The 27,683-nt window shown below is 37.6% G+C and overlaps 1 protein-coding gene across 3 annotated transcripts; it reads left to right on the plus strand.

The window, feature by feature from the left end:
- The first annotated feature begins 3,971 nt into the window (after window positions 1-3,971).
- Window positions 3,972-27,146, plus strand: LOC104230017 (exocyst complex component SEC6). 3 transcript variants are annotated; one of them, XM_009782749.2, is made up of 25 exons: window positions 3,972-4,086; window positions 4,166-4,352; window positions 5,004-5,042; window positions 5,257-5,345; window positions 5,468-5,558; window positions 5,770-5,859; window positions 5,954-6,033; window positions 6,595-6,687; window positions 8,850-8,876; window positions 9,094-9,201; window positions 9,305-9,467; window positions 10,572-10,627; window positions 12,983-13,091; window positions 13,846-13,986; window positions 14,075-14,254; window positions 14,925-15,008; window positions 15,111-15,197; window positions 17,841-17,885; window positions 19,449-19,527; window positions 22,121-22,190; window positions 22,397-22,484; window positions 22,590-22,679; window positions 25,638-25,754; window positions 25,924-25,986; window positions 26,752-27,146. In XM_009782749.2, exons 2-25 carry the CDS (start codon window positions 4,224-4,226, stop codon window positions 26,881-26,883), a joined length of 2,250 nt encoding a protein of 749 aa, XP_009781051.1. In that variant the 5' UTR covers window positions 3,972-4,086; window positions 4,166-4,223; the 3' UTR covers window positions 26,884-27,146. The 3 variants fall into 3 exon arrangements, with proteins under 3 accessions (XP_009781051.1, XP_009781050.1, XP_009781052.1); XM_009782748.2 differs by having other exon boundaries at window positions 4,018-4,352; XM_009782750.2 differs by lacking the exon at window positions 3,972-4,086 and having other exon boundaries at window positions 4,239-4,352; window positions 4,969-5,042.
- Window positions 27,147-27,683: the final 537 nt, after the last annotated feature.

A 27,683-nucleotide genomic window follows, 5' to 3' on the forward strand; every position in this document is an offset into this window, starting at 1 on the left:
TGTTTTGATGATTGAAACAAGTTTGAATGAGGTTTTAGGATGTGTTGGTGCTTTTGGTTGAGGTCCCGGGGGCCTCGGGTGAGTTTCGGATGGTCAATCGGACCATTTTTTGCTTTGTGAGATTGCAGATTTTGATGTTCAGTGTTGCAGAGTTTTTGGCCTTCGCGATCACGTAGGCTGTGTCGCGATCACGTAGGAGGAAATTGGAAGGCAAGTAAATTGTCCTTCGCGTTCGCGTTTGGGGTTCACGTTCGCGAAAGGCTAGATGATTGTGCTTCGCGTTCGCATAAGGCTTTTCGCGTTCGCATATAAGAATCTGGGGGTCCAGTGGAATTGCCCTTCGCGTTCGCAGCTGGAGTCTCGCGTTCGCGTAGTTTGGAGGGAGAAAGCATCGCGTTCACAACAGGAGTATCGCGTTTGCATAGTGTTATTTTGGAAAGTTAAAAAATCGTGCTTCGTGATCGCGAGGCATGGGTCGCGATCGCGATGAATGAATATCAGAACTGGGCAGAATGTTTATAAAATATTTCATCCGCGATTTTGAGCCATTTTTCCTCCATAGCTAAGTATTTTGAGAGCTCTTTGAGGGAGATTGAAGAGGGATTCCAGGAGGATTGATTGGAGGTAAGATTTATGAACCTAAAACGTAATTCTATTGTGAAATTAACCTAGAAATTCATGGAACCTAAGCTAAAAATGGAAGAACTAGGACTTGGGATTTTGAACTTTTGAATTGGGATTTGAAGGACCATTTGAGGTCGGATTCAAGAACTTTTGATATGTACGAACTCGTGGAAGGATAAGGAACCCGTTGATGTAAAAATTTCTGAGTTTCGAGAAGTGGGCCCAGGGCTCGGGTTTTGCTAATTTCAGGATTTTTGATATTTTTCGATTGTTTTCGCTTGGGTTTTGTTCCCTTAGCATATTGTGACGTATTCGTTCTGATTTTGGATAGATTCGATGCATGTGGAGGCCAATTCGAGGGGCAAAGGCATCGCGAGCTAGAGTTGTAGCCGGTTCGAGGTGAGTAGTGATTGTAAATGATGTCCTAAGGGTTTGAAACCCCGAATTGCACATCGTAGTGCTATATTGAGGTGAGACACGCGCTCGATGATGAGTTTGGGGTCGTTTAATACGGGGAATTATGACTTGGTCCGTCCCGATTGATAATTTTACCGTGTATTTGACTGAAACTTATTTGTTATCATTATGATTTGGACTGATTGCCATATTTGGGCTTCGTGCCAATTATTTGAACCCTTCGGGGATTTTTATCACTGTTTCCTCACTATTGACATATTACTTGAACTCAGTCCTATTGTTTACTACTATTTTACAAACTCATCCACTTTTATTCAGATTTGAAACTTAAATGATATTTCCAAATGATGTTTTGGGTTGAGGACTACTGTTTTACAAATGCCCGAGGGGCTTGTGATGATTTTCGAACTGAGTGAGGCCGAGGGCCATATGTGAGGATATACTGAGTGATATGAGGCCGAGGGCCTGAGATACTTTATATGCCACGAGGTGGCTTGAGTGATGTGAGGCCGAGTGCCGAGAGATGCTGCCACGAGGTGGCTTGATATAACACTTGGGCCGTAAGAGGCCTCTCCGGAGTCTGCACACCCACAGTGAGCGCGGGTACCCATATGATCTGAGAGTGAGCCCGAGGGGCTGATACTGTACTAAGAGTGAGCTTGAGGGGCTGATACTGTTCTAAGTGATTGATATTGTGCCTGAGGAGCGGATTTCTACTTGTTATTTACCTGTCAAATTACATGTTTTACGTGTTTTAAAGGGATTTCATTTGATTTCTTCACTGATTTACCGCTTTAAGTGATTTTACTGCTTTGATATAGAATTGCTTTGTGCCTTTACGTGTTTTCATGCTTTCAGCCATTATTTATAATTATTATTACTGGGTCGGAGTACCCACATTACTCTCTGCACCATATGTGCAGATTCAGGCATCGCAGAGTCCGCTCCTAAGTGCTGATCCTCCCAGTCCATGCAGTGATTTGGAGACTACAAGGTGGCTGTTGGCGTCCGCAGCCCTCGTGCCTCCCTTATTTTATCATTCATGCTTTTAGAACTTTTGTACCGGATTCAGTGTTTAGTAGACTTGTATTGGGATTTCTTAGTTGCTCATGACTTGTGACACCGCCGGTTTGGGCTGTGTCAGGAGGGTTTCTACTGTTGTTACCGTTATTTCCGCAATTTATGGTTATCCTATCATGTTTTAGAACTATTTATGGTATTTAACTGTTTAAAAGAGATGTTCTATTTTGGTCTGGCTGGCCTTGTCTTCACGAGAGACGCCATCTCGACCGGGTTCGGGAATTGGGTCGTGACAATTTTACATGTAATCCGCCTATATCTTTGAACTGCATTGAAGTTTGATTTTGAGACAACTAGACTTTAAATACTTTAGGCGAAATACATAAACGGCCCCTTCAAGTTGTCCACAAAGACCAAACAAACACCTCAATTGACCCCTGTATCATCGAGGCACTTCAAGTTTCTATTACTCATATCAAGTAAACACATGTTGCTGATGTGGCATATGTGTGATTGCTAACCAAATTTTGAGCGCATAATACATTTTTGCAGCCTATTTTTTTTTTTAAAGAAAAAACATGAAATACCTCAGCTTAGCCTATCTTCTTCTTTCAAGTGCAACCCACCATGAAACCACAATAGTTTCCATGAAAATCAGCCACTAAAGCTCCAACTAAGCCACCTTAAATCACTAAAAAATGTCGCCTTTCATCAAAAAACTTACTGCCCATAACCTCCAGAGCGTCGCCTATATCCGTCGAGCCAAAACCATCACCATTTGCATCGTTGCTTGTTACTTCTCGTATGTTTGTGCATTTGTCGCCCAACTATGTTTCAATTTGCTTTGAGCTCGCAATGCCTTAATAAAGTTCGATATCTGATTCTTGTAAAATATTACTTATTTTGTTGTTCTGATTTTCATCTTTTGTTTGTTTTGTCCTAGAATATGAGTAACGGATCTGATCCTTCTTTTATTTGTTCTTTGTCTTGTTGTTCTAGTTCTTAGTTCTGATAATTTTCCAGTAGAATCGTTCTTGGAAGTCAATTTTCCAGTGAAAGATATCAGCTTTTTTCTGGCGAAGAAGGTGGGAAGGGGAAGGGGTCTAATAGAAAGATATGTGTTTAATTAGTTGGATGAAGAGTTGATTAGGGAAAGGAAAGGAGACGCAGAAGAAGGGCAGAAGGAAGAAGATGAATGAGGGTGGTTCTGGAAGGAAGAAGACGAAGTGTGCGGTGGTGTGTGTGTGTGGGGGGGCTGCTTTGGTTAAAACCGAAGGGAAAAGGTTTTTTTCTTTTTTAAATTCATTTTTTTGTTAATTATAAGTGTTAAGTTTTAATTATAAATTACACATGTCGTTCACTAATTGGCTCATTTGACACATCATTGGCAAGTGTAACTCACGTATCTGGTATGTTGCACTCGGGTGCCTATTTGATTTACTTAACAGTCACTTGAAATGTCTAAATGATTCAGAGGTCAATTGAGATGTTTGTTTGGTCGTTGTGGGCAACTTGAAGGGACAGTTTATGTATTTCGCCAATACTTTATAAATTTCAGCTATATTTTATGTAGCAATTCTAAAACTAAAAGTGGCTATTTGCGCACCTCAAATATTTTTTGTTCCTAATAGTCTGTTTGACCAAACTTTTAAAATTGGCTTATTTTAAAAAATATTTTTTTCTTTCTAAAAGTACTATTCAGAAAAATACTTTTGTTAAAAAATAATTTATATTTGACTAATCAATTTGAAAAGTACTTTTTTGAACAAGCTTTTAAAACTACTTTTAAAGTGTATTTTCTCAAAAATATTTTTAAAAAAATACTTTTAAGAAGAAGTTACTCCACTTTTTTAAAAATGCTTCGGCTAAAAATCACTTATTGTTTTCCTGCAAAAGCTTGACCAAACAGGCAAACACCTTAACTATAAGCCAATCCGACCCAGTACCCTGAAACCCGACCCACTTCGAGAGCTCCACTGAAAAATCAAGCTGATTGCTTGCACCCTTTGAATCAACGTTTTGAAGGTCTTCTCCCTCGAGATCTCTATAGACTTCATCTTCAATTTCAATTCTAAGATATAAAAAATTCCTCAAAATTTTGCAGGTTTTGTCAGTAAATTAAATTGAGCAGTTAGATTTGTAAATAATTTCAACTTAGAAAAATGATGGCCGAAGATCTTGGCGTTGAGGCTAAGGAAGCCTCCGTTCGTGAGGTCGCTAAGCTTTTGCCTTTACCGGAGCTTTTACAGTCTATTTCGTCAATCAAAGCCGATTACATTGCTCGTCAACAGGTTTCACATAGATCCACTGCTTCTTTCCTTTTGTTTGTTTATCGTGGATTTTTGTATAATTTGGAAATTTTGTTGTATTTAGAGAATATGTTGTCACTTTGTAATTCAGTTGTCTAAAGGAACTGTTATGAGAAACAGTTGAAGAGTGTTTTCAAGTAGAAAATGGTGGAGCAATTTCTATTTTTTGGGAGACTAACATGATTATTTCTTAATTCAAGTTTAAATGATTTTATTTGATGAAGAATCAATTGTGATCATGTAATTCCTAGAGCTGGTTGCTTTTTTCGCCACATAAGTGTGTCGTTTTGAACTTTTAAGTTTACTCACTAAGTCATTATCGCTATTTCAGTTGCTTTTCATTCTTGTCACTTTGTTGAAAATCTAACAGTATCCGAGAAAATGCCATCAAAACAATGAATTTAAATTTTAGCTTTTGATACTTTGGTAATTTGTTAAAGTGATTTGGTTCCCGCTAAATGCAGTAGGATGTCATGATTATACCGAGTTGCTAATGGATCTTAACTGGCCTGCTTAGACTTGCTTTGTTTATCACACATTGTAACATTTCCTCGTAGTTTCAACTTAGTGGTCTGAACTTAAATTGAATGCAATACAGTAATCATGGTCTGCTACTGTTTCATGTTGGACCAGGCAAATGATGCACAACTTAGTACGATGGTCGCTGAACAGGTATATGGATTCTTCCACTTGATTTTTAGACAACTCATTTCTTATGCCGTGGAAAATGTTTTTGTGATTTCTTGGGTTTCTGCTGTATTTTGACTTAGAAAGCTTTTGAAGCTCTACTTCCATCTTGTAACCTTTTATTATGGCGAGAGAAATGTTTGTTATGAGAAAATCCAGATACTAAACTCTATCTGCTGCATAATTTTCTGGAATGCAGGTTGAACAAGCACAAGCTGGTCTGCAATCACTTAACTTATCTCAGAAGACTATAAACCAGCTCCGAGAAAACTTCCTTTCTATTGAAAAGTATAATAAGATTCGCCATTTTTAGCAATGTCATGATTGCATTTCAAGCGTAAAATATGCATTTTCTGTTACTTATGGCATTCTGTCTTGAGCTTGATCTGAGTTCTTTCTTCTTGAACCAGGCTTTGTCAAGAGTGCCAAAACTTAATCGAAAATCATGACCAGATAAAGCTTCTCAGCAACACCAGGAATAATTTGAACACTACTCTGAAGGTATATCTTGCTCATATCTTTTTGTTCCGAGCTTTCTAAAAAAGCATACAAGTACTTAGTTTTTATATGTCCTTTTTGCACCTAACTTTTATTTCTTTCATGGGTAAATACTGCACATAGCTTTATAGCAGTGACTTAGTTTTGTCAAAAGGTCAGAGTTTTTTGTTGCTTCACTGATTGTCAATCAATCTAATTGGTTCATCTCTTGTAGGATGTGGAAGGAATGATGTCAATTTCGGTAGAGGCTTCTGAAGCACGGGATTCTCTTAGAGATGATAAGGAACTAATTAACACTTATGAAGTAGGCTCTTCTCAGATTTCTGGCTTTCTTAGTCATCAACACTCCCCTACTCTTCTGCTGATAGTCTGATGCTTCTAACTTAAATTGGTTACAGAGGTTAACAGCACTTGATGGAAAGAGAAGGTTTGCGCTAGCCGCTGCAGGGTCTCATAAAGAAGAGGTTGGTAGACTAAGGTCAGTATCTTACATTTTTTTAAAAGTTTTTTTTAGTTCATTTATGTATGAATGAATAAGGTCCTCTTTCTTGACGCCCAAAATTTTAATTTTTTTTAACTGTTCACATCTTTCCTGTTGCTGCTTATGGTTCTTGAGTATAATATATATTCAGTGCAAAAACATCAAATTGAACTGACTTCATGTTGGATAAACACATTCAAAGTTCGCTGCAGTCGAGGGCTTGCAGCTCTCTTTATGATTAAACATAGTGACTATCAGCCTAAATATGCTGGTTTCAATTTCTCAATAGCTGATGCAGAAAATTATGAAGATGACTGATGACAGGACATTACAACAAGATACTATATCAAAGAAAAAAAAAAGAACAGTGCACCAACATCCAGTTGCACTCTATCTTAATCTCATCTGAACAGTTGAAAACTGTGTCTTCTATGAATTGATAATTACTATAGTGGAATATATAAAAATCTTTTAGTCTGCTGATATTCAGATGACCTCTGCCTCTTTGTTGGCTTTGGAATTTGACCATTTGGATTTGGAACTTTTGAAATTTGTCAGAGAGTATTTTGAAGATGTGGATCAAACATGGGAGACCTTTGAGAAGACACTATGGGCCCATATTGCAAATTTCTCTAAACTGGCTAAGGAGAGGTAGTCTTGATTTTTTGAAGAATTATTTGTCAAGCTGTCAAATCATGCTGCCTGCATTATCATAATCTTGTCCTTTTGGGGAGTTCAGACTAATATTTTGTTGCATGATTACAAAGGCACATAATTTTGTGAAATTTTCTTCAAACTTCAGTCACTGGTGTGGTTGTTGGAACTTGGAAGGCCTTTTTGCTTCTTCCTTTTCTTCTTGTATTATTTTTGTTAGATAAATGGTGTTGTTGGGATGCATCTAATGCTGAAATCGATATATACAAACGTATAGCATCCAAGATTAGAAGAGGCTGAAAAATAAAAGAGAAAAGTAATCTCAAAACCTTGCACAATGAGACCAAGTCACCAAGCTATATCTTTAGGTAACCTTATGAGTCAAATTGCATGGTTTTCCTTCTCCCTTTCTTTCTCAAACATCGTTGGATAGCTCATCCTAATGTTGATAACTATTATGCTGAGTATACCTATCTGGACTACATATGTGAAGATTGGGGCAGTGGTACTCATATTGGAAATCGTCAGAGTTCCCCAATTTGATTCATATGTAAAGCAGGTGAGTCCAGTGTATATTTGTAAAGGGATATGTTAATTCAATAAGCAGAAATAACAATGTAAATGGTAAAGTGAAAGAGTCCCTTCTTTGCTGGAATATATTATGTTTTTGTTTTCCTTGATAAGTTTTTTGGTGGAGTACCTTTTTTAGTGTTTAGAACAGATGCAAGCTTCTCTTTTTGTTTTGTGTAGGGTCTTCCCTTAATTTGTACATGCACCTGTAAGCATCTTCATAGTGCTTCTGCTATTTATTTTAATATTTTAATAATATACTTACTTACCTTTAAAAAAAAATTGGAGTGTACACTTCCCCGAACACTTAATTCTTTTGACAATGATACACATATAGACAGCATCATGGATCTGCACTACACTACTGCAACTGTGTAACTTTGTAGTCCTATGAGGAGGGCTGAGGGAATCAAAATATGGTATTGTTAAAGTTCTCTGGGTAATGATAAGTTCTTTTCTTTTCCTGTGAAAATACTTGAAAGGGGAGCATAGAAATTTGATATTTAAGAGAGATAAAACCCTCGGATTTAAAGAACAAAAAATAGACCTGTTTATTCTTCTTCTTAGGTATTTAAAACTTAGGCTGCCTCCTAATGATTCTCCATTTTTTTGTTGTTCCCGTTTGAATGGAACATATCCTATAGATATTCTCCAAGGTATCTTTGAATACTGGTGGGTGACCAATCATTTCGAGTTGTTGGTTGCCTGTTACAGCTGGCGTATCATTTTCCGGTGCAAGTTTAGGAAGCACCTTTAAAGTTGGATGGCCGACCATATAAAGTATTAAAAAAAAGCATGAAAGAATCAAACTGGAAAGAACACACAGTGCAATATACTTCCTTTGTCTGCATATTAGTCTGTGATTTCCTTGTCGACATTATTCTATTAGATTTTGGAAGTTTTTACTAGGTCGAGGATTCTCCTCTATAATGTGAAATCATCATGTTGGAGGCATAAGATAGCTCATCAGACCAATGAATCAGTGGCCTCTTCCTAAAGTTAGAGCTTTTAGACGGGTGAAGGACGCAGAAGTTGATGGCTAGGATCTCAAGACTGACTTTGGTGTCCAAGTTCTTTTTGTTTCTATGTCTGTGAAAGGGTGCATAAATAGACAAGTGAACTAATGAACGAATAAATGATAATAGATAAGATATTGTATTCGCGTCTCTCAAATCTTAATCTTAAGAGACTGAGTGCAGAATTAATAATGCACCTAGGAATCTAGGCTAGATAATGCCATGTAATATGTATGTGCTGTTATTCAGATCTTACATATATGCCCACATACAATCAGTTATTTCAGAAGCTACAATATCACTTTAAGCTTCTTGTTTTTCCTTCATTTTTTTTAATTCTTGGTCGGTGTCCAAAATTGTTTGTTCCATAACCATTTTCATAGGCATAGTTAGCTTTCCATCTATTTATTGAAGTATTGCGATTTGTGCATGTCATTTATAATTTCAAGTATTAAATTTATTCTTCATGTTTTAATTGACTTCTTCTAGTTTGCGCTGGATTTCTTGTATTCATTCATTTATTTCATTTTTTTGAACTGATAATGCTATTTGTTTGTTTGGCATAATTTGCAGCCCACAAACACTCGTCCGTGCTATAAGGTATGCTAACTTAAATGGAAATTTTCATGACCAAAGCTGATTAAGACAAGTCATTTTTTTTTCATTTCTATTTAGTGTAGTTGTACAGTAGCAGAGCTGCCACTGTTATGCCCACAATCTTGGTCTATGTTGCATACTTACAGTGTAATACCTTCTTGCGCATCAATGTATTTCATTAATCCGGGATCTGGATTGTTATGTGTTCACCCTTCTCCAGGGTTGTTGAAATGCAAGAAATCTTAGATCAGCAACTCGCAGAAGAAGCAGCTGAGGCTGAGGGAGGTGGTGCTATGGCTTCAATCGCAAATCCTCGAAGAAATGCCAAGTAGGTGCTCTACCTTGCCTGGTTTTTGTTCTGTTTAACTTTCTGCATGCCTCACGTGTCAAAGTATATCAATGTATATTCTGCTTAATGTTTTGGCCTGCAGAAAAACACCTTCTTCAAAAAATCTCACACAACAGAAGTTGAAGGTTCAGGGAAAAGGCTACAAGGACAAATGCTATGAAAGTATAAGGAAGTCCGTTGAAGCACGTTTTGACAAACTGCTCAATGAGGAAGAGCTTAAAACAGCTATAGAGGAAGCTAGAGCGGTTAGCATATCTGCTTTTACACCTGCTTTCAGATGTTAGAATTTTTTACTTCTCCAAAAACACTTTTTATAGGCAACAAACTGAAAGAGACTGATTCTAAGATATAATTCATTATTGTAAAAAAAAGTTTATCTTTCATGAAATCTTCTTGAAATGATTGATGCTTGTCAAGGACCTCCTGGCCCGTTGTCTGTCAGGTATAGTCATTCATATTGACAAGAATTTCCCCCATTTCCCTTCATCTTGCTGATAGAATACATGTTTTCCTGAGCACGTGCTCCATTTTAGTTGCTGATATCATCCCTTCCTAACTAACTTCTGGTCAACAACTGGACAAGATTTTTGATGAAGTAGACACCGAGTGATTTTGACACATTTGGTACCTGTAGGTTTTAGCCTGTCATTCCTCCTCAACTCGGTAAAGTTTGCCACCTTTGGTTATCTTGTATCTTTTGAGTGTAACTGCCGTCATACCAAAGGACTGCTTGAATTGAAAGGCTGTTGTCTCACCTAGTTAGCTGCACAGAATGTTCAAGGAACACCTTGAAGTATTTACAAGGAATGCAGCAAATGAGAAGAAAATTAAAGAGAAACGAAACTCGAGGGAAAGATGCACACAGTTGGCTAATGCTCTTAAAATAATGAAAATGCAAACAATCAAAGAAAAAGGTGGATGTGATGAGACAAATAAATCATATGTTATGACTTATGAGAATGAGTTCTTATCTTTGTAATTAAAACTTAGAACCCTTTTTCATGGAGGTGCATGTCATGATTTTCTTTTTGAAGTTTTTTGTTTTGAACAAATCAGGACACTTTTTTCCAGTAAGACATGTCTTGTTGGGCTTTAACACATTAGATTAACCCTTAAACTTGTTGAGAAGATGACTAAGTAAAGCATTTATGGAATTGATCCCCTTGCTAGATTAAAAAAAGAAAATTTGTAAACAGTAGGAGGAAGAATTTAAGGTTAGGAGATACATCCTTCTGCCGGTTATAAATGGCAAAGTAGAGGAAAATAACTTTGTTGTGATGTATGTTTATTCTCATAATCCAGATATCATTTCCTATATTTGCATTGACATATAATCTCATCAATTTCAGATGGGAGAAGAGCTTGGAGAGATATATGACTATGTGGCTCCTTGCTTTCCTCCAAGGTCTGTCCTCTGCTCTGTACACCTCTGTAATCCCATTTTCTTTTCCATTTATCGAGATCAACTAGTTTTAGCGATAGATGAACAAAACATTACATGTCTAGAAAGGGCAGTCTCCTACTCATACTCTTAAGATTTCCTCACTATCTCAAATTTCGGCTATGCCGGATCCATTAGAGATTGCGTTGAAATTTCTCCTCCATTTGGGAAATTTGCTCGGCAAAATAACTCTTATCTCTAACATTAGTCACAAGTTGAAATGCTCCTTATTGCTATTAGTTGCTTTCTACTACTGATAAAGTATAATATTATATATAACTCACTCAATGTTAGATAGTCAAGCAGATGCCTGATGAATGGAGGTGGAGTACGATGGTCCCTTTGTACAAAAATAAGGGTGATATCCAGAATTACAACAATTATTGAGGTAGCAAGCTGCTAAGCCAAGAGTGGTGGAGTTGAGGGTGAGGAGGAGTGTATCTATCTCCGAGAACCAGTTCGGGTTTATGCTGGGGCGTTCGACTACGGAAGCTATTCACATTGTTAGGAGATTAATGGAGCTATATGGGGAAAGGAAGAGGGACTTACATATGGGGTTCGTCGACCTTGAGAAGGCCTACAATAAAGTACCTAAGAAGGTGCTATGGAGATGTATGAAGGCTAGAGGCGTTCCTGTTGCTTACATTAGGGCGATTAAGGATATTTATGATGGAGCTAAGACTCGGTGAGGTCCATTGGAGGGGAATCGAACCATTTCCCAATTGAGATGGGGTTACATCAGGGGTCAGCTCTCAACCCGTTTTTATTTGCACTGGCTATGGACGTGCTGACGTGCCACATTCAAGGGGAGGTCCAATGGTGCATGTTATTCGCAGATGACATTGTTTTGATTGATGAGACGCGAGGCAGTGTTAACGCAAGACTAGAGGTTTGGAGGCAAGTCCTAGAGTTTAAAGGTTTCAAGTTGAGCAGGACCAAGACAGAATGATTGGAGTGCAAGTTCAATGGTGCGGATCGGAAAGTGGACGAGAATGTGAGGTTGGATTCACTAGTCATTCCTAGGAGAGAGAGTTTCAAGTGCCTTGGGTCAGTTGTAACGGGGAATGGGAGATTGACGAGGATGTCACACATCATATTGTGGCGGGTGGATGAAGCGGAGGCTCGCTTTCAGTGTTTCGTGTGGTAAGAATGTGCTACCAAAACTTAAAGGTAAGTTCTATATAGCGGCGGTTAGACCGATTACTTTATTTTGTTTTGTAGCTGAATGTTGGCCAGTCAAGAACTCCTAAGTCCAGAAGATGAAGAACAAATGAGGATGTCCGAGCAACCAGGCTGGATAAGATTAGGAATGGAGTTATTCGGGACAAGGTGGGAGTGGTTCCGGTGGAGGACAAGATGCGTGAAGTGAGACTTAGATGGTTCAGAAATGTGAAGAGGAGAGGCGCCAATGCATCAGACATCAGTAAGGAGCTGTGAGAGGTTGGTCGTGGAGGGCCCAAGCAGAGGTAATGATAGACTGAATAAGTATTGGGGAGAGGTGATTAGACAAAATATGGCGGTGCTCCTGCTCACCGTTGACATGATCCTTGATAGGAAGGTGTGTGAGGTCGAGAATTAAGGTATAGGGTTAGGTAGCCGAGCGCCTTCTTCGTACCAGTAGTTTTAGTGCACTACTTAGTGCTAGTCTTGTATTACTTGTTCCGAGATTTCTATTATTATTTGTTGGTTCTTGCGCTTTGGTTTTCTGGTTGCTTTGCTGGTATTGCGGCTTATTGTTATTTCCTGCTTTTACCTTTTCTGAGCCTTTTTATCCGCTTTACTTTTATATCTTTTCTAAGCCGAGGGTTTTCAACCTCTCTACTTTCTCAAGGTAGGGGTAAGGACTGCGTATACACTACTTTCCCCAGACCCTACATGATCCCACTCCCTACATGATCCCACTGGGTTTGTTTTTGTTGTATTTGGAAAAGTTGCTCGGCAAAATAACTCTTATCTCTAAAATTAGTCACAAGCTGAAATGCTCCTTATTGCTATTAATTGCGTTCTACTACTGATAAAGTATAATATTATATAGTATAACTCACTCAATGTTAGATAGTCAACCAGCATGATGTTCCTAATACTTAGGATGATCTAGATGTTTCACATGTATCTTGTTGATATGATTTTCTTCAAAAAGCTTTTGTTAGCTGTAAAGCTCCTTCTTGCGCTAAATAGGCGTGATTGTTTGGTCTTAATCATGCAACACTTTCAAGTCAGTGGCATCTATACCTTAATATCTGTTTCCACTTGGTCAACTTCTGTTTCTTTTCTGTACGTTGTTATGTCCATTCTAATTTATACTTTATATGGTCTCAGATATGAAATTTTCCAGCTCATGGTAAACCTTTATACAGAGAGATTTGTCCAGTGGCTGAGAAAGCTGAGTGACCAAGCTAATAATATGACGAATATAGAGATTTTAAAGGTAATGCAACTTTAATCATATTGGCATTTTCTTTCTGTTGGATAACTGATGGAGTATATTGGCATCAGAAACCGTTGTTTGTTTGATTAATAGCTAGAGAATATGAAAATCTTATAAACTATTGATATGGAAGTCATGAAAGAGCATCTCCATCACCTTTTTTAATCTAAGGAAAATTTGATATTAATTAAAAAATTTGTTCAAATATGATTGTTTCTTTTACTACTTGCTGTGGCTTCTTTCTTTCTTTCTATTATACCTTCTTATCCCTGCTTGTAATTAATCTCAATGTTACAGAATTGTGCACTCCTCGTAAACTTTCAGGAATAGTGGTATAGCATCCTTTATGTTGAGAAACATATCTGTGTTAGTACTTCTCCAAATACGCTCATGGCCCCTTTGTGGTTCTTCTTTCAACCAGTAACAAATTTTCATGAAGAGAAAGGCAGTCATGTCTAAGGGCTTTGATTTAGTTTCCTCTCTCCCTTTCTGATTCTTTTGATAACTGTGCTTTTGTGTCCATGAGCTACATAGTTCTGCAAAAACGAAGTGCCGCTTCCTGACTTACTGATAATTAACTATAGTTACTCCCCCTCATCATCTCTCAGCATTAGCATGTTCATCTTCCCAATAATTCTTTTCTATATGGGTGGGTGAATGCTCTCTCTCTCTCTCTCTCTCTTGCTCTCTCTCCCCTTTGCAAGAGATGTTGGTATGATTCGGAATTGAGATGTTTTCCCAATCCATGAATTAGGTAACAGGTTGGGTGGTCGACTACCAAGAAAGTCTAATTGGACTTGGAGTTGATGATTCTTTGGCTCAAGTTTGCTCTGAGAGTGGTGCAATGGATCCCCTCATGAATGCGTATGTTGAGAGAATGCAAGCGACGACAAAGGTTTAAACTCAATTTATTATCATAACTGCTTTTCATATTATTTTAGGACATACATGATACTGACTTTTCATCTTATTTCGTAACATAGAAATGGTACTTGAACATCCTTGAGGCAGACAAAGTACAGCCACCTAAAAAGACTGACGATGGGAAACTTTATACGCCTGCTGCTGTTGACTTATTTAGGATCCTGGGGGAGCAGGTGCAAATTGTACGAGAAAATAGCACTGATGTCATGTTATACAGGATTGCTCTGGCTCTCATTCAGGTAAGTTCTTTTGTTTCATTATATACATCTACAAGGAAAAATCTCCAATGCTTTCTGTTCCGGTGGCATCATTTCTTATCCCTTAATAATCATGCTTGTGTTACAACAAAACAGACTCAATTTTCCATGGACTCTTAGTTAACATTTTCCTTTGAAGTAGGGGGTTAATGGTGCATGGTTGTCCTCAGTATTTTTTGTGAAGTATTTTTCCTCATCAAAAATGTGTATCAAGTGATATTCAAGTACTTGAGTTCTTGTAGAAAATAGTTCACGAGTATCTGAAGCATTTTTGGACTTTGTTTTTTGAGAGAAGCAGTTATTCTGAAATGATTTATCTTCTATATCCTTGCTCAAAGAGGAATTTTTGTCTTTCCAGTTTTAATCTAAGCTGCCCTTTAATGAAAGAGGGAAAAAGAAGGAATATGATCTTGTGTTTACATGATAACTGTTTTCCCTCTCTTTTATGAGTGTGTTTATATGATAATCTGCTTGATCAGATGTCCAAAAACTTGCTCAGAGACTGAAAGGACTTAATTTTATTTCTTTCCCGTTCTGATATATTTCTAGTAATCTACTCCATATAAATTCATGAGTTTTTGATTGGTAACAACTTGATTTTCAGGTTTCTGAAAAGAAACTTTGCTGGTTACTTGATAATGTTTCATTCCAGGTAATGATTGATTTTCAAGCAGCTGAGAGGAAGAGATTGGAGGAACCTGCTTCCGAAATCGGTCTGGAATCCCTATGTGCAATGGTTTGTAAAATTTTGAAATCTAAACTGTTTATTGTGAAGTAGAAATATCTTTAAATCATGTTGGTGCTATACAACTATGCTAAGATCTAGACACTATGGCAGATTAACAACAATCTTCGCTGTTATGATCTCGCGATGGAGCTAAGTTCTAGTACTCTTGAAGCTCTCCCACAGAACTATGCCGAGCAGGTGCTTATTAGTTTCTTCTCTTCCCCGTAACTTCTGCGTGCATCTTCTGTGCTTTATCCTGATTGCTGTTACTGCCTTTTTCCCCATCAGTCGTCTTGTTTTTAATTTTACGTCTAGGATGAGTCTGATAAACTTTTTATTTTGTATGTGATATGTCAGACTGTCAGATTTGATTAGAAAGATGATATACTGATGGTTTATATGTCCATATATTTAGTTCATACTGTTGTAATATTTCTGTGGATCTTGCTGGTCTTTTTGTTGTCATCATATCTTTACTTCATCTCCTTTTACTTTTTACTTTTTGGGTAAGAAAATAGAGTCTCATTTATAAGGTAGAAGGGTGTAGAGGAGGACGAATGTCCTCAACTATAAGAAATGTTACTTCTAATAAACTAAACCGTCAATCTCGCTGAAGATTGATTAATTATTTATCAATAAAAAGGACACCTTGTAGAAGATTGAAAATACAATATTCTAAACATGTTCTGCAAGAAACTTATCTTAGAGCGTATTGACATTGGGCTCTAACCAAATACTTGATATGACAGCCAATAATGTATGTTGCCAAAGAAAATTTTACCCTTTTTCAGCAATGAAAGCCGAATGCTTTCCAGTTAAAGATTCAAAAACTGAAGTGGAAGCACATAAGATTTGTCAAACAATCGGATAATCTCCGCCACAGCTCTAGCAAAGAAAAAGTAGAAATGTGAAAAGGGTCACATTGCTCTTCTATCACCAATGTAATGATGTGGGTTACTAATCCACAAAGGACCTATCATCAGAAGATATAGCTCGCTTTATGTGAGTTAAGCATGAGGAAATTTAGCATAGAAGAATCAGAAGTTGGGTGTGGAAATATGAAAGTTTCAATTCTGATGCATGTGTGTGTCGTTTGATAAAAGATTCTCTTTTCATCAGCCTCCACATTCAAGCAACTCCTTTTCCCCCCCTTCATTCTCGGTGAGATTGAAGTTATGCAACTGCAACACTGGTACAACCTTTATGGCTCAATTCTATCGTATTATACTATGAGATAATATAATACATAGACTCACTAATGCCTGGTGTATACCAGAAAGTATTGCTGTTCTTTTATGTTGCGGGACAAAATGGCACAGGACATTCCGCGTTCACGCAGGGTCCGGGTAATGGCCGCCCCTCATGGGGTGTGATGTAGACAGCCTAACCAAATGCAAGCATTAGTGGCTACTTCCACCGCTCGAACCCGTGACCTATAGGTTGTTAGATAGTTATGTGTAAATAGTCCTAGTCCCATATGTAGTAGGAGTAAAATATGTCCTAGTCCCATATGTAGTAGGAGTAGAATAAATCCTAGTCCCATATGTAGTAAGAGTAGAATATGTATTTTATATAGGGCTCATTGTATCATTGTTAATAGTAGATTTTTCTCCCGTGCATTCTCACATGGTATCAGAGCTTCAATGAGAAAATTATCGCGGTGTATCATTCCAGCGACATCGGGGAAGAAAGATCTCGTCGCCGTGCAACTTTTCGGCAACTTTGTCTTGTTTCCGGGGTTCATCATTGCAACAATGGTACTGCGCATATACCAGTACCACCACCAAATCCGAAACCCTAGTGCGACCAAACCCCAGAAATTCCAATTCCATCGAAATAGAAAAGTCAGTCACCGTACGTCTTTCCAGTTGACGACTCAAGATTGATTTGCGTTATCTCCTCATCGGTAAGTGTTGTGCGGAAACCAATACTACCATCTTATTCGGAAAAGTTGGGCGACAGAACCCCAATCAATTGCTACGGCAGAAAGTCCCTCACGCGCCTCCACGCGCCGCCAGAACTAGGGTTCCGACAAGCTACAATAACTTTTTCGGCGTGTGTGAGCCATTCCAGCCACTTTCTGGCAAAACTTCTTAAGGACAACTTACTCGTCTAGTGATTCCGAGCCTACCCATATAAACTACATCAAAGTTTCTGTTTTCTGGTGGTGTTTTAGAACCTATTTTGTAATATTTCCGGCGGCCTTTCAGCCAACTTCTGCTTATCAGCAACCACTTGGTTTTGTTGCTCAGGGGGAGTCTAGCGGCCTTGTATATCTAATGATCAGCTTGCAAATATTTTCACAAAGTTACTCATTGGTCCTCGTATTAGTTACATATGTAACAAGCTCGGTATATATAATTTGTATGCACCGGCTTGAGGGGGAGTGTTAGATAGTTATGTGTAAATAGTCCTAGTCCCATATGTAGTAGGAGTAAAATATGTCCTAGTCCCATATGTAGTAGGAGTAGAATAAGTCCTAGTCCCATATGTGGTAAGAGTAGAATATGTATTTTATATAGGGCTCATTGTATTATTGTTAATAGTAGATTTTTCTCCCGTGCATTCTCACATAGGTCACACGGAGACAACTTTACTATCGCTCCAAGGCTCCCCTTCTGGGACAAAATGATTTGTTTTGAATATATGGATTTTACACATGGGGAAAGAGTTCTGCATCTAACGCTTCTTGTCAAGTCCTAGTTGTTTGGCCTAGAAGTTGGTTTCTGGCACTTGCATCTAACTCTTGTCAATTTGATTACTGTTACTAGTTATTTGGCCTAGAAGTTGCATTGTTGGCATTTAACTCCTCTTATGTTAAGTTATTTGATTGCTTCTCAGGTTAATTTCGAGGACACATGCAAAGGTTTTTTAGAGGTTGCAAAGGTAAGTAATGGCTTGGTTTTATGGATGGTGACTTTATTATTATGGTTAAGTGTGCAACATATCTCTATTTACTGTGGAGTTAATTCCTCACTCAATTTTATGGATAACTTAAGGGACAGCCTATTGGAAACTAGATATAAGCCAGACGTAGGTGCATGAATTCGATATTGCTTAAGGTTTAAGGTCTCAAGAATCATGCCGTGCATGTCACGGCTATCTTCTGAAGCAATAATAAAGAACATGTATTCGTTATGGGCACTCTATTAGGTGAAAACCTTTAGAAAATTGAAGTAGGCCATCGGAATGTAAAACATGTAACTCGTCCAAAATCTCTATCAGGAACAAATGGTCTCTTGTTATTTCAACTTATTGTATTATCTATTCAAGACATAGCTTCTTGAATGGAAATAGGAATATTCCACATCTCATAGTATGAATGATCACATAGAGGGCACAACAAGTAGCACGCATGGAGGATAAAATAAGAGATTGTTTGAGATGGTTTAGCCATGCCTTATGTAAACCTCAAATTAGATTGGTCCGCAGGTGTGACAATATAATGATTGAAGGTGGTAAAAAAGTAAAAGATAGATCTAACATTACATGGAGGTGCTTATACAAAAAAGACGTGGAGGGAGATTGTCTCAAAACACCTACAAGCTTCTGGAATCAATGTGTAGTTAGTTAAGAACAGAGCAAAATAGAAGTGGAGGATCCATATTGGCAATACCGAAGAGTTCGCATTAAAGCTAAGTTTGTTAGACTTATATTAGGTTGTGTGTTTGCCAGGAGTATCTATAGTTTATTTTGAGAAATTCTATGCTAGTATGTGGATAAGGGAATAAGTGTGAGATTTTGAGAACTTTTAGTTTTAGAGAACTTTTAATTTTCCTTAAAAGACTAGTAACCGTGCTAGTATTGGAATGAAATGGACCGGAACATAATGGATATGGGTGCATGTTTTCAATCCAACTAGCTTGGGATTGACGCATAATTGATAGATTGATTGACAGATTAGAGCTAACACATAATTTATGCCTGTCTCAAATAAGCCCACTAAAGACGTGGCCTCTCTAACACTATAATGCAAACCAAACCCGCAAACTAAGCAACCTAACTCCAAGCGGAAACCCAGAACATCTCCAAACTTGCAGATTTGGGTCTAGCCAAAACCCATGGCCAACCAGTAAATGCTAGCTACCTAAACACGAAACCACGACTAAGAAGTCCGTACCAAGTACCCAACAGCAAAAATCCAAAATCCTTTTTTGCGTAAGCCCAAATTGAACAACCATTGGAGGTGATCCAAGAAGATGCATTTTGTGCCTTCTGGGACCGTTATTGTGAGTGTTCATTGCTTAGAGGTCTCAAGTCTTGTGTGAGCAATCGATCTTTGAGAAGGGGAAGAATAGTGTACTTGGAGCTGGGGATGGCAAGAAAGGGGAGTAAATTTCTATGGGTACACTATAGACCATAGTTGCCTTTTACCAGTACTTCATATCTGACTTTTTTTATTGGTGATACATCATTACTTTGTACCTGAGTTGCTCTCACTAATTTCAGGAAGCTGTTCATCAAACTGTCAGTGTCATCTTTGAAGATCCAGGAGTAGAGGAATTGCTCGTTAAGTTGTATCAGAAAGGTGAGATGTTCCTCAGATTTCTTTCTGTTGCTAGGAGCTCTCGTCCCATATGTTAGAAGCATCTATCTTAGAACTGTTACTGCCTATTATTTACTGGTGAAGTGTTGGATCTATTCTGTCCTTGTGCTATGTTCACAAAGTGATTCTAATCAATTTACGATGTACAGTATCTGCACCGTTGCTTCTATGCTATTTTACTTTTCTGTTCCATTTGGATTGTTTTGATTGTATACATGTATTTGCTTCTTTATTATTTTGATAATAGCGTCATCATAACTACCCCTATATTGAAGAATCTGCTCAAATCTGAAGAGAAGAAAGTTTGACTCGACTATTAGTCCCTCCATCCCCAACACAATTTCCACCTTTCCTTCTCGCGTCTAAATATAATGTCCAATGTTCTTAAAAAGAAATGTTTGGTGTAGCTGCCTTTTTTTTTTTAAACCGAGAAATCCCTGAGGTCTGCGACACACTGTTCGAATGGGTCCCCCCCCCCCTCCACGTGAACACCAGGCTTTTGTCTGTTGCAGGGTTCAAATCCGTGACATGTGCCTCACCACACATTGTTCTAGTAACAAGGTTATCAATGGCACATTTTTTTTTATGACACAAGGTTATAGATAACACACATTTTCTCCTCTCGTAACAAACCTTTTCTATTTATACTTTGGAAGACAAAACCTGATGTGTGGTTTCACATGACAATTTACAGTTTCAACCTTTTTTCTAAATGAAATTTAGACTTTCCATTTTGAGCGAAGGGAGTATATTAGAGTATGAAAAGTGTTTAATTAGTACTAGTAAATGTTAACTGGAAATTATAGGATAATTATTTTGAAAATACATCACATCAACATTAAGGTAATATAATTATTACTTATGTAGTTTGAATTGGTATTTTTTAAAACGAATGAGAAAAGTTGGACAAGTAATTTAAAATGGAGTAATAACACATTAAGATACTACTAGTGAAATTTAACTTCATAATTTTGTGTGGAGTCATTAGCTGTGCGGCATGGCTTAGAATGACATTCATTTCTTTGAATAACTAAAGAAAAACCAAAATAGAATCAATTCTTTGATAAAGGAAGATCTGGGATTATTTTCATTCTTGCATAGAATGGGGGTAATAGTAACTCTGGCCATCATCTTGTTACTTCTGAATCTTTAAGATGCTTGAAATGTTATTGGAGGATGTATAGACACTTATCTTGAACAAGTTCATCCCTAACTCGTACCGTGGTGGTCCGACCTATTTTTGACTTGCAGGGCATACTTGTTTGTCATTCTAGTTTGATGAGACCTTATGGCAATATGATAGTAGAATGGGCTACAAAATCATAGTCAGAGTGAGATATTAAAAGAAATTAAATTTTGAAAACGTCTTACAACCATTGTCACTCCTTGCAATCATGACAATTTTTCATGGGACAACCATCTAAGCATTATGTTAGTAGTGAAAAGGCACCTACAGTGCAAATATTGTCCAATTTCAGCTCTTACAATATAGAAGTCTCATCATCTGTATTCATTTACCTTTACTGGTACATTAGTTCCCTGTCTTTAGGAGGAATAAGAAAATCTCCCTCCATCTCAGTTCCCATGATTGTCTCCCTTCCTTTCACAGTTGTCACAAAGTTAATGTTCAGCTTCCTAATGTGGAACCTTCTGGAATTTGTTTTTAATTACCAAAACTTAAGTTAACTCTACCTCCTCTACTATTCTAAAGGCAGAAAGTATCATGGTCCTTTTTTATTCCCTCATTCAATCAATATCAGCTCCTATTCTAGCAACAGGGCAAGGGCATTCGATGCATCTTATTAGATTCCCAGTTCGCCCTCTCTTTCACAGTCTAGGAGTATCCATCGATGATCTTAGGTAAGGGTTTTTGGCTATTGCACTTTGTTGATTCAACGAACAATCACCTCTAATCTTAATAGTCAAACGGGGATATTGATTTGGGATTAAGGGAATGCAAGAAAAGATAGATGTAACCAATTGAAACTAACTTTCAGAATTTTATAATGGTTGAACTAACCCTCAGGGGTTGGCCTGGTGGCAATTGACTTGAGCCTTGGGGTTTGCGCCCTTTCAAGGTCTCAAGTTCGAAACCCACTGGGTGCAAACAATTTCTGAGGGCCATTGGACTAGGTAAAACCTGAATTAACCGTGGTGCACTTGCGGGAAACTCCTTGCCGAGGGCCTGTGCACCCCCCGGGATTAGTTGGGGCTCGAAGAGACTCAGACACCCGGTGCAAAATCAATTTTTTTTTTTATAATGGTTGAACTTGAATCTAGCATTGGACAACCTAGCAATGGTTGACATTAGAAACGAGATCTGCAACCGATATGTACTCTTCTGCAACCTCGCAATGGACATTCGAAGCAAGATATTTCTAGCCACAGAGAAACGAGTCTAACCATTATGTACTGTACAAAATGTGAAGCATTCTATCTTCTTCTTGCCAATCAAGAAAAATGTGAAGCATTCTGTGAATAAATTAGTTCAAGTCAGAAATTATGCAAATGTGTTAGGTTGCCATGATTCTAAAACTCTAGTCTTCACTTGGAAATTCGTTGTTTCATGTCTCAGATTGGTTGGAAGGACAGGTTACCGAGTTTCTAGTTGCAACATTTTCAGACTACTTCACCGATGTTAAAATGTGAGTTCTCTTCTGTGCTTTAGCTGAATGACATCATCTGTTGTTTTTTTTCTTCCTCCCTTGGAATGTTCTTTATCCTATTTATGTGAGTTCATTATATTCTATATTCATATGCAGCAGCAGCAACACTTTCTAATTGAGGAATATCCTAGAATGAATGGCATGTATATCCTTAACTTTTGTTTGTTTCACAATTTGGGAAAAAGGTACATTGAAGAAAGATCATTTAGGCGTTTTGTCGAGGCTTGCCTGGAGGAGACTGTTGTTGTTTATGTGGATCATCTACTTACCCAGGTTTATTTGAAAAGTTTCTCACAGTTCATTTAATTGACACTACTTTTTTTTTTGTTGGGTTATAACACAATTTAGTTGACTATTTCTATGTTTCTCACATGGTAGAAAAACTACATTAAAGAAGAAACGATTGAGAGGATGAGGCTCGATGAAGAGGTTCTCATGGATTTCTTCCGGGAGTACATTAGTGTTTCTGTAAGCCCAACAGCTTTCTTTTTGAACTCTTACTATTACCTGAGGTATATTTTTATTTAGGGGAATTTCGAAACTCATGTACCGATTGCACTTCTCTTATTCTTTGGGGAGGGTGGTAAATAGATAAGCAGCTCAACTTACGTGCACATCTTTTACTTCATTTCTTATCCCATTTACTTCTGATTTAGATTTGTGTTAGTATTGCCTTTCTGTCTTTAGAAAGTTTGCCAAATCCTTTTTCTGAATTTCCTGTTCTAACTTATGAGTTTAATGCCTTAAAATAACAAAATGACTCTATAATCAAAAATTACGATACCAGTCTCTTCTATTATTATTTTGGCTTAATCTAACTTAAACTCCAATTTTGGTGCAAGAACACTACTTTTATTTACTTTATTTACAAGGTCTACTTTTTTAATTTACTATAGCAAAGTGTCAATCTAAGGCTATTTTTTTAAATTTTTTTTCTTAAGGCTAAAATGGTGGCAATTTATTTATCCGGAATTCAATCTGGTAGCAATCAAATAGAAAATAAGAATGAAAAATGCTAGACTTATTGTTAATCTAACTTGATGGTTATATACAATAAATTTTTTAAGAAAGGATTTGAATCCGCTTTTTGTCCCCACATGTAAAAAGAATCAATAGATTGCCTCAAATCTCTTAACTTTTTAAGTTTTAGCTTGTAACATTATTTAACACTAATAGGGAGAACATTGCATAAGTTAGCACCAATTTTCCAGCAAGAAATTTGTAAGAGATTTTGCAAACAGGAGAAAATACTTTGCTAAAAATGTTGACAAAAGTGATTATGTGATCCATGATAATGAGTGTAAGAGCTTTGTTGTGATTTAAAATTGTATCAGGGTATTATACATACGACATTTTTTTTTGATGACCGAGAAATCCGTCTGGGGCCGTTCCTTTGGACCAACCGCAGCCTTCGAAACTCGGTGGATAATGGGCCAGCCCCTCTACCCTTCTCCACTTAAATACCAGGCTTTACTTTGCATGGTGTGGGGGCTTGAACCTGTGACCTAAGACACAAATCCACCACCCTTTGCCACTTGAGCTAGGCCCTGGGGGCTATACATACGACTTTTTTTAAAATGGTTTGAAGCATTATGAATCTTAAGTAGTATTTTAAAAAGATGAATTATAAAACATTAAATATAGTATACGGCCTTTATTTCATGTATGTTTTTGCTAGATTATAGTCCCTCATTTACATACCATATCGAGGTATTTGGAGACCAAAGTTCAATTTTTACGATAATATCATGTGATTGTTAATAAATCACATTTGATTTGCAATATTTTAGAGATGCAAAGGCCATATATATTCTCTAATATATCTTCTATATATCTTGAAGGATCGAGTGAATATTATATTACTGAATTTAAATACTAGAAAATTTTTGTTGCTTGCCTAAATATGCCTAGGCCCGAATATCAAGGTATTGTCCGCTTTGGCCCCACCCCTCTAGGTCATGGTAGGTGGTATCAGAGCTGGTACCTCGTCTAGTACGAGGGTGGGGCAAACCTCAGCGAGTACGCTGAGTTCCTATTGGAGGTGAATGTAACAACATGGTTCAACTCTGTTCATTGCGACACTTGTCTTAGGCAAATCCTACGTCGGAATGAGAGAGGAAAGTTTGAGCCATATAAGGTTAGGATTCAAGTGTTAAGGTGCCTTAAAGCCCAAGGGGACAAACTCGTGAGGTCCCAAAGATTGGTTCAGAGCGAACAATACCTTGAAACTGGATTTCGGCTGGTATAGACGTATTAAACTCTATCAAATGTGAATGAAATGCAGAAATTAATGGCTAAAGGAGAGGCAAAGTAAGTCAGCAACTAACAAGAGAATTGGGGAGATCGGAAATTTTCGTAGTTAGAAGAATTAAAGAAAAATACCGCACTGCATCCAGGAAGTCCATGGCGTTAGGTGTCTTTTTAATTGTTGGACTAGTCACTTATCACTAAGGGTCTCAAAAAAAGGGGGTGGGCGGGTTTTTTGGCTCACAGAAAAATGGAAATGGGTGGAGAGTGCTTCTCCGCTAGAGTTGGGGGTGGCTTTGCTATAGTGGCTGGGGTGAGTCTTCCTACATGGCTAGGCGCCCAGTCCTAAAAAGCTGCAGGGTTTCCTACCGTATCTTTTCCCAATAGACTTGAAGTTCTTCATAGGCAGGCAGGGTCGAAATTTTTCTATTAAAAAAGATGCACTCCTATATGAGGATGGGAAAATTAGACCAGAGATGATAGAGGAAGGTGTTCAGTTCAAAAAAGATACGATAGTCATAACAGCTTCAAAGGGTTTTGTGTGAATAGTTTCTTTGCAATTCAACAATAGATGTATATGGTTTCCAACCCCCCCAAAATGATGCTATATTGCATTTCTGATAAAAGATTTTCTTGTCAACAGAAAAATAAGGTGACTTCTAAAATATCATTGGGATATGAATTCAATCTTCAAGCTAGTTAAGAAATCATAACATAATTTAATTGATCCTACTGGACGCTGAGCTTTGCTCTAATGATAAGAGCGCAATGCGTGATGACCTATCCATGAGAAAGAGAGCGTTGCGCGTGATTTGTAGATCAGGCGCACTGCACGAGTTTGAATCCTGCCGCACACATAAGCGCCCGGATATAAGCGGAATAGGTAGATGGGTGGGGTCATTATCCACCGAGCTTCGAACCGTGTGCTTGCTGGCGCTCCGGAATTTCTCAGTTAGAGAAAAAAAATTAACTGATCCTATTTTTCCTATTGAAATTTATAGATCTGCCTTACTGGTGCTTTAAATTATCTACACAAAGCATATGTATGCACATACACTTGTGTTATGTTGTCTTAACTTTGGTAACATCCAAGTTGTCTTTTGATGGAGATGTTGTATGTCAATGGAGAAGGAGTACATGATCTCTCTTTATAATCTCAAATTTTCACTTCCACTGCAGAAAGTAGAGAACAGAGTAAGGATACTCAGTGACTTGAGAGAACTTGCTTCATCTGAGAGCCCTGATTCCTTCACACTGGTTTACACAAATATTTTAGAACAGCAACCGGACTGTCCAGTAAGTTTTCTTGTCTGCTCTTGTCCATGCAAAGAAATCTCAAAACCGAGATATGAATCTAAATGTCAGTTAAAAATTGAATCTACCGTTTGGAAGCTGGTGGTTAAAATCATTATCTTGTTGTTCTGTGATAATCCCTATTATTGAGCATTGTTACTCTCAACTGCAGCCAGAAGTGGTTGAAAAGATTGTGGGTCTGCGAGAAGGCATACCGCGAAAAGATGCAAAAGAGGTATACATGTGTTATCTAAGTGGCACACATGCTCAAAGTTTTAGTTCAAAATTTGAACTATCTGAGAAAAGGATATTGCTACTCATTAGTAGTTCTTTTGTTCACACTTTCTACATTACATCCTGCCAATGCATTAGTGAAGTGGTTAACATGTTGTTTTAGTAAGTTGCCATTATTTGCCATGCTTTAAGGCTACAAGATTTAATGTTTCTTTTTTCGCCATTAAAAATCAAAAGTCATTGTTTTCTATGTTGCGCGGACTCTCCAAAATACTGCCGCACCCGTGTCGGATTCTCCAATAATACACTGCTTTTGGAGAATCCGACACGCACCCGGCGATATTTTCGGAAAGCCCGAGCAACATAGATTGTTTTGCTATTACTTTTGATAATATATTTACTCAATATAAATATATACATTCCATATAAAAGCAGAAGCTTGTCGACGTCAGGCTTCTTTATGACCAAACCATGTTAGAGACTTCTCCAAATTATTTGTCGATCCCTTCTAAACATCTATTGCAAGAGCTCTGGTATTGTGCTTTGATTTTTTTTTACTTTTCTGCTGCACCTGTTTCTAAATTACATGAACTTGTTCCAAGACTCATTTACCTGTAAAAATATCAAAAGCATTAAGCTCTTGGTTCTCATGCATTTGCAGCGGCTCCTTATATTAGTGAGCCCTCTAAGGCTGTTCGTTATCTTTGAGATGATAACTTTGGTTTCTCTTTATTGCTTTCTTGATGAGGATTTCTTTGTGAAATAGGTTGTCCAAGAATGCAAAGAAATCTATGAACATTCTCTGGTGGATGGAAATCCCCCAAAGACAGGTTTTGTTTTCCCCAGGGTGAAGTGCTTATCAGCTGCAAAACATTCCATATGGCGAAAGCTGACATAATCCAACTGCTGCAACAAGTCGTTTGTTGCAATCTGAAGAAAATTTCCTGTACATGCCTTAATCATAAATGTACAGATTGGGACTATAGTTTCTACGTATTTATATGTTCTGATTAATTAGCCCATTTATACGGATGTTAGTTGCCTTTGCCAAATATGTATTCATTTTATTGTCCAGTATCAATTTTGCAACTGTTGTAGTTTCAGTATTGTCACTCCGGTTGTACGTGTGATGATTGTTTGATAATAGGTCAGTTGAGTTCATGTAGTCTCTCTCGTGTGCGTGCGCGAATTCCTAAAATTAGCAATGAAGAAATTCCTTCTTGTATCCTCGCCTTCTCCCTATTTTTGTAGCATAAAAACTTGTAAATTTAGTGCTAATTTCTGTAAGATATTTATTCATGGAAATGCCAACTAGGCAATCAACTAGTTAGCCACTGCCACGCTGGTTTAAGAATTGTAATTGTGGACACGAATACAATTAAATACGCAATTTAGGAACTCAAATCATAGATGGGGTGATTCTTCACTCTTTTAACCTTGAGAACTGTACAGAGAAAAGGACAGTTTTCGTTCTCATTCGTAAATCGTAAGAATACCAAATAGCTGTAGATGTTATGAGCAAGTTTCTTCTCAGCTTTGGACTGCTTCAAAGAATTATCTCTAGTAAGAGTTTTACTTGGTTAACTCCAAACAAAAAAGAAAATAGAATAGATGTAAAATAGGGATGAAGGAAATAATATTCTATTCATTCCAAATCACGTATTTTTCATGCAAGTGTTATTTTCTTGTACAAACATA

This window comes from Nicotiana sylvestris, chromosome 4, assembly GCF_000393655.2.
Source record: "Nicotiana sylvestris chromosome 4, ASM39365v2, whole genome shotgun sequence".
Lineage (NCBI taxonomy): Eukaryota > Viridiplantae > Streptophyta > Magnoliopsida > Solanales > Solanaceae > Nicotiana > Nicotiana sylvestris.

What these genes read in the sequence shown, in the direction of transcription:
- LOC104230017 (XM_009782749.2), top strand. Translation starts at nt 4,224, where the DNA reads ATGATGGCCGAAGATCTTGGCGTTGAGGCTAAGGAAGCCTCCGTTCGT. An exon ending in AACTAATTAACACTTATGAA is followed by an intron (nt 5,860 to 5,953) that starts GTAGGCTCTTCT and finishes AATTGGTTACAG; the next exon opens with AGGTTAACAGCACTTGATGG. An exon ending in GCTCCTTGCTTTCCTCCAAG is followed by an intron (nt 10,628 to 12,982) that starts GTCTGTCCTCTG and finishes ATATGGTCTCAG; the next exon opens with ATATGAAATTTTCCAGCTCA.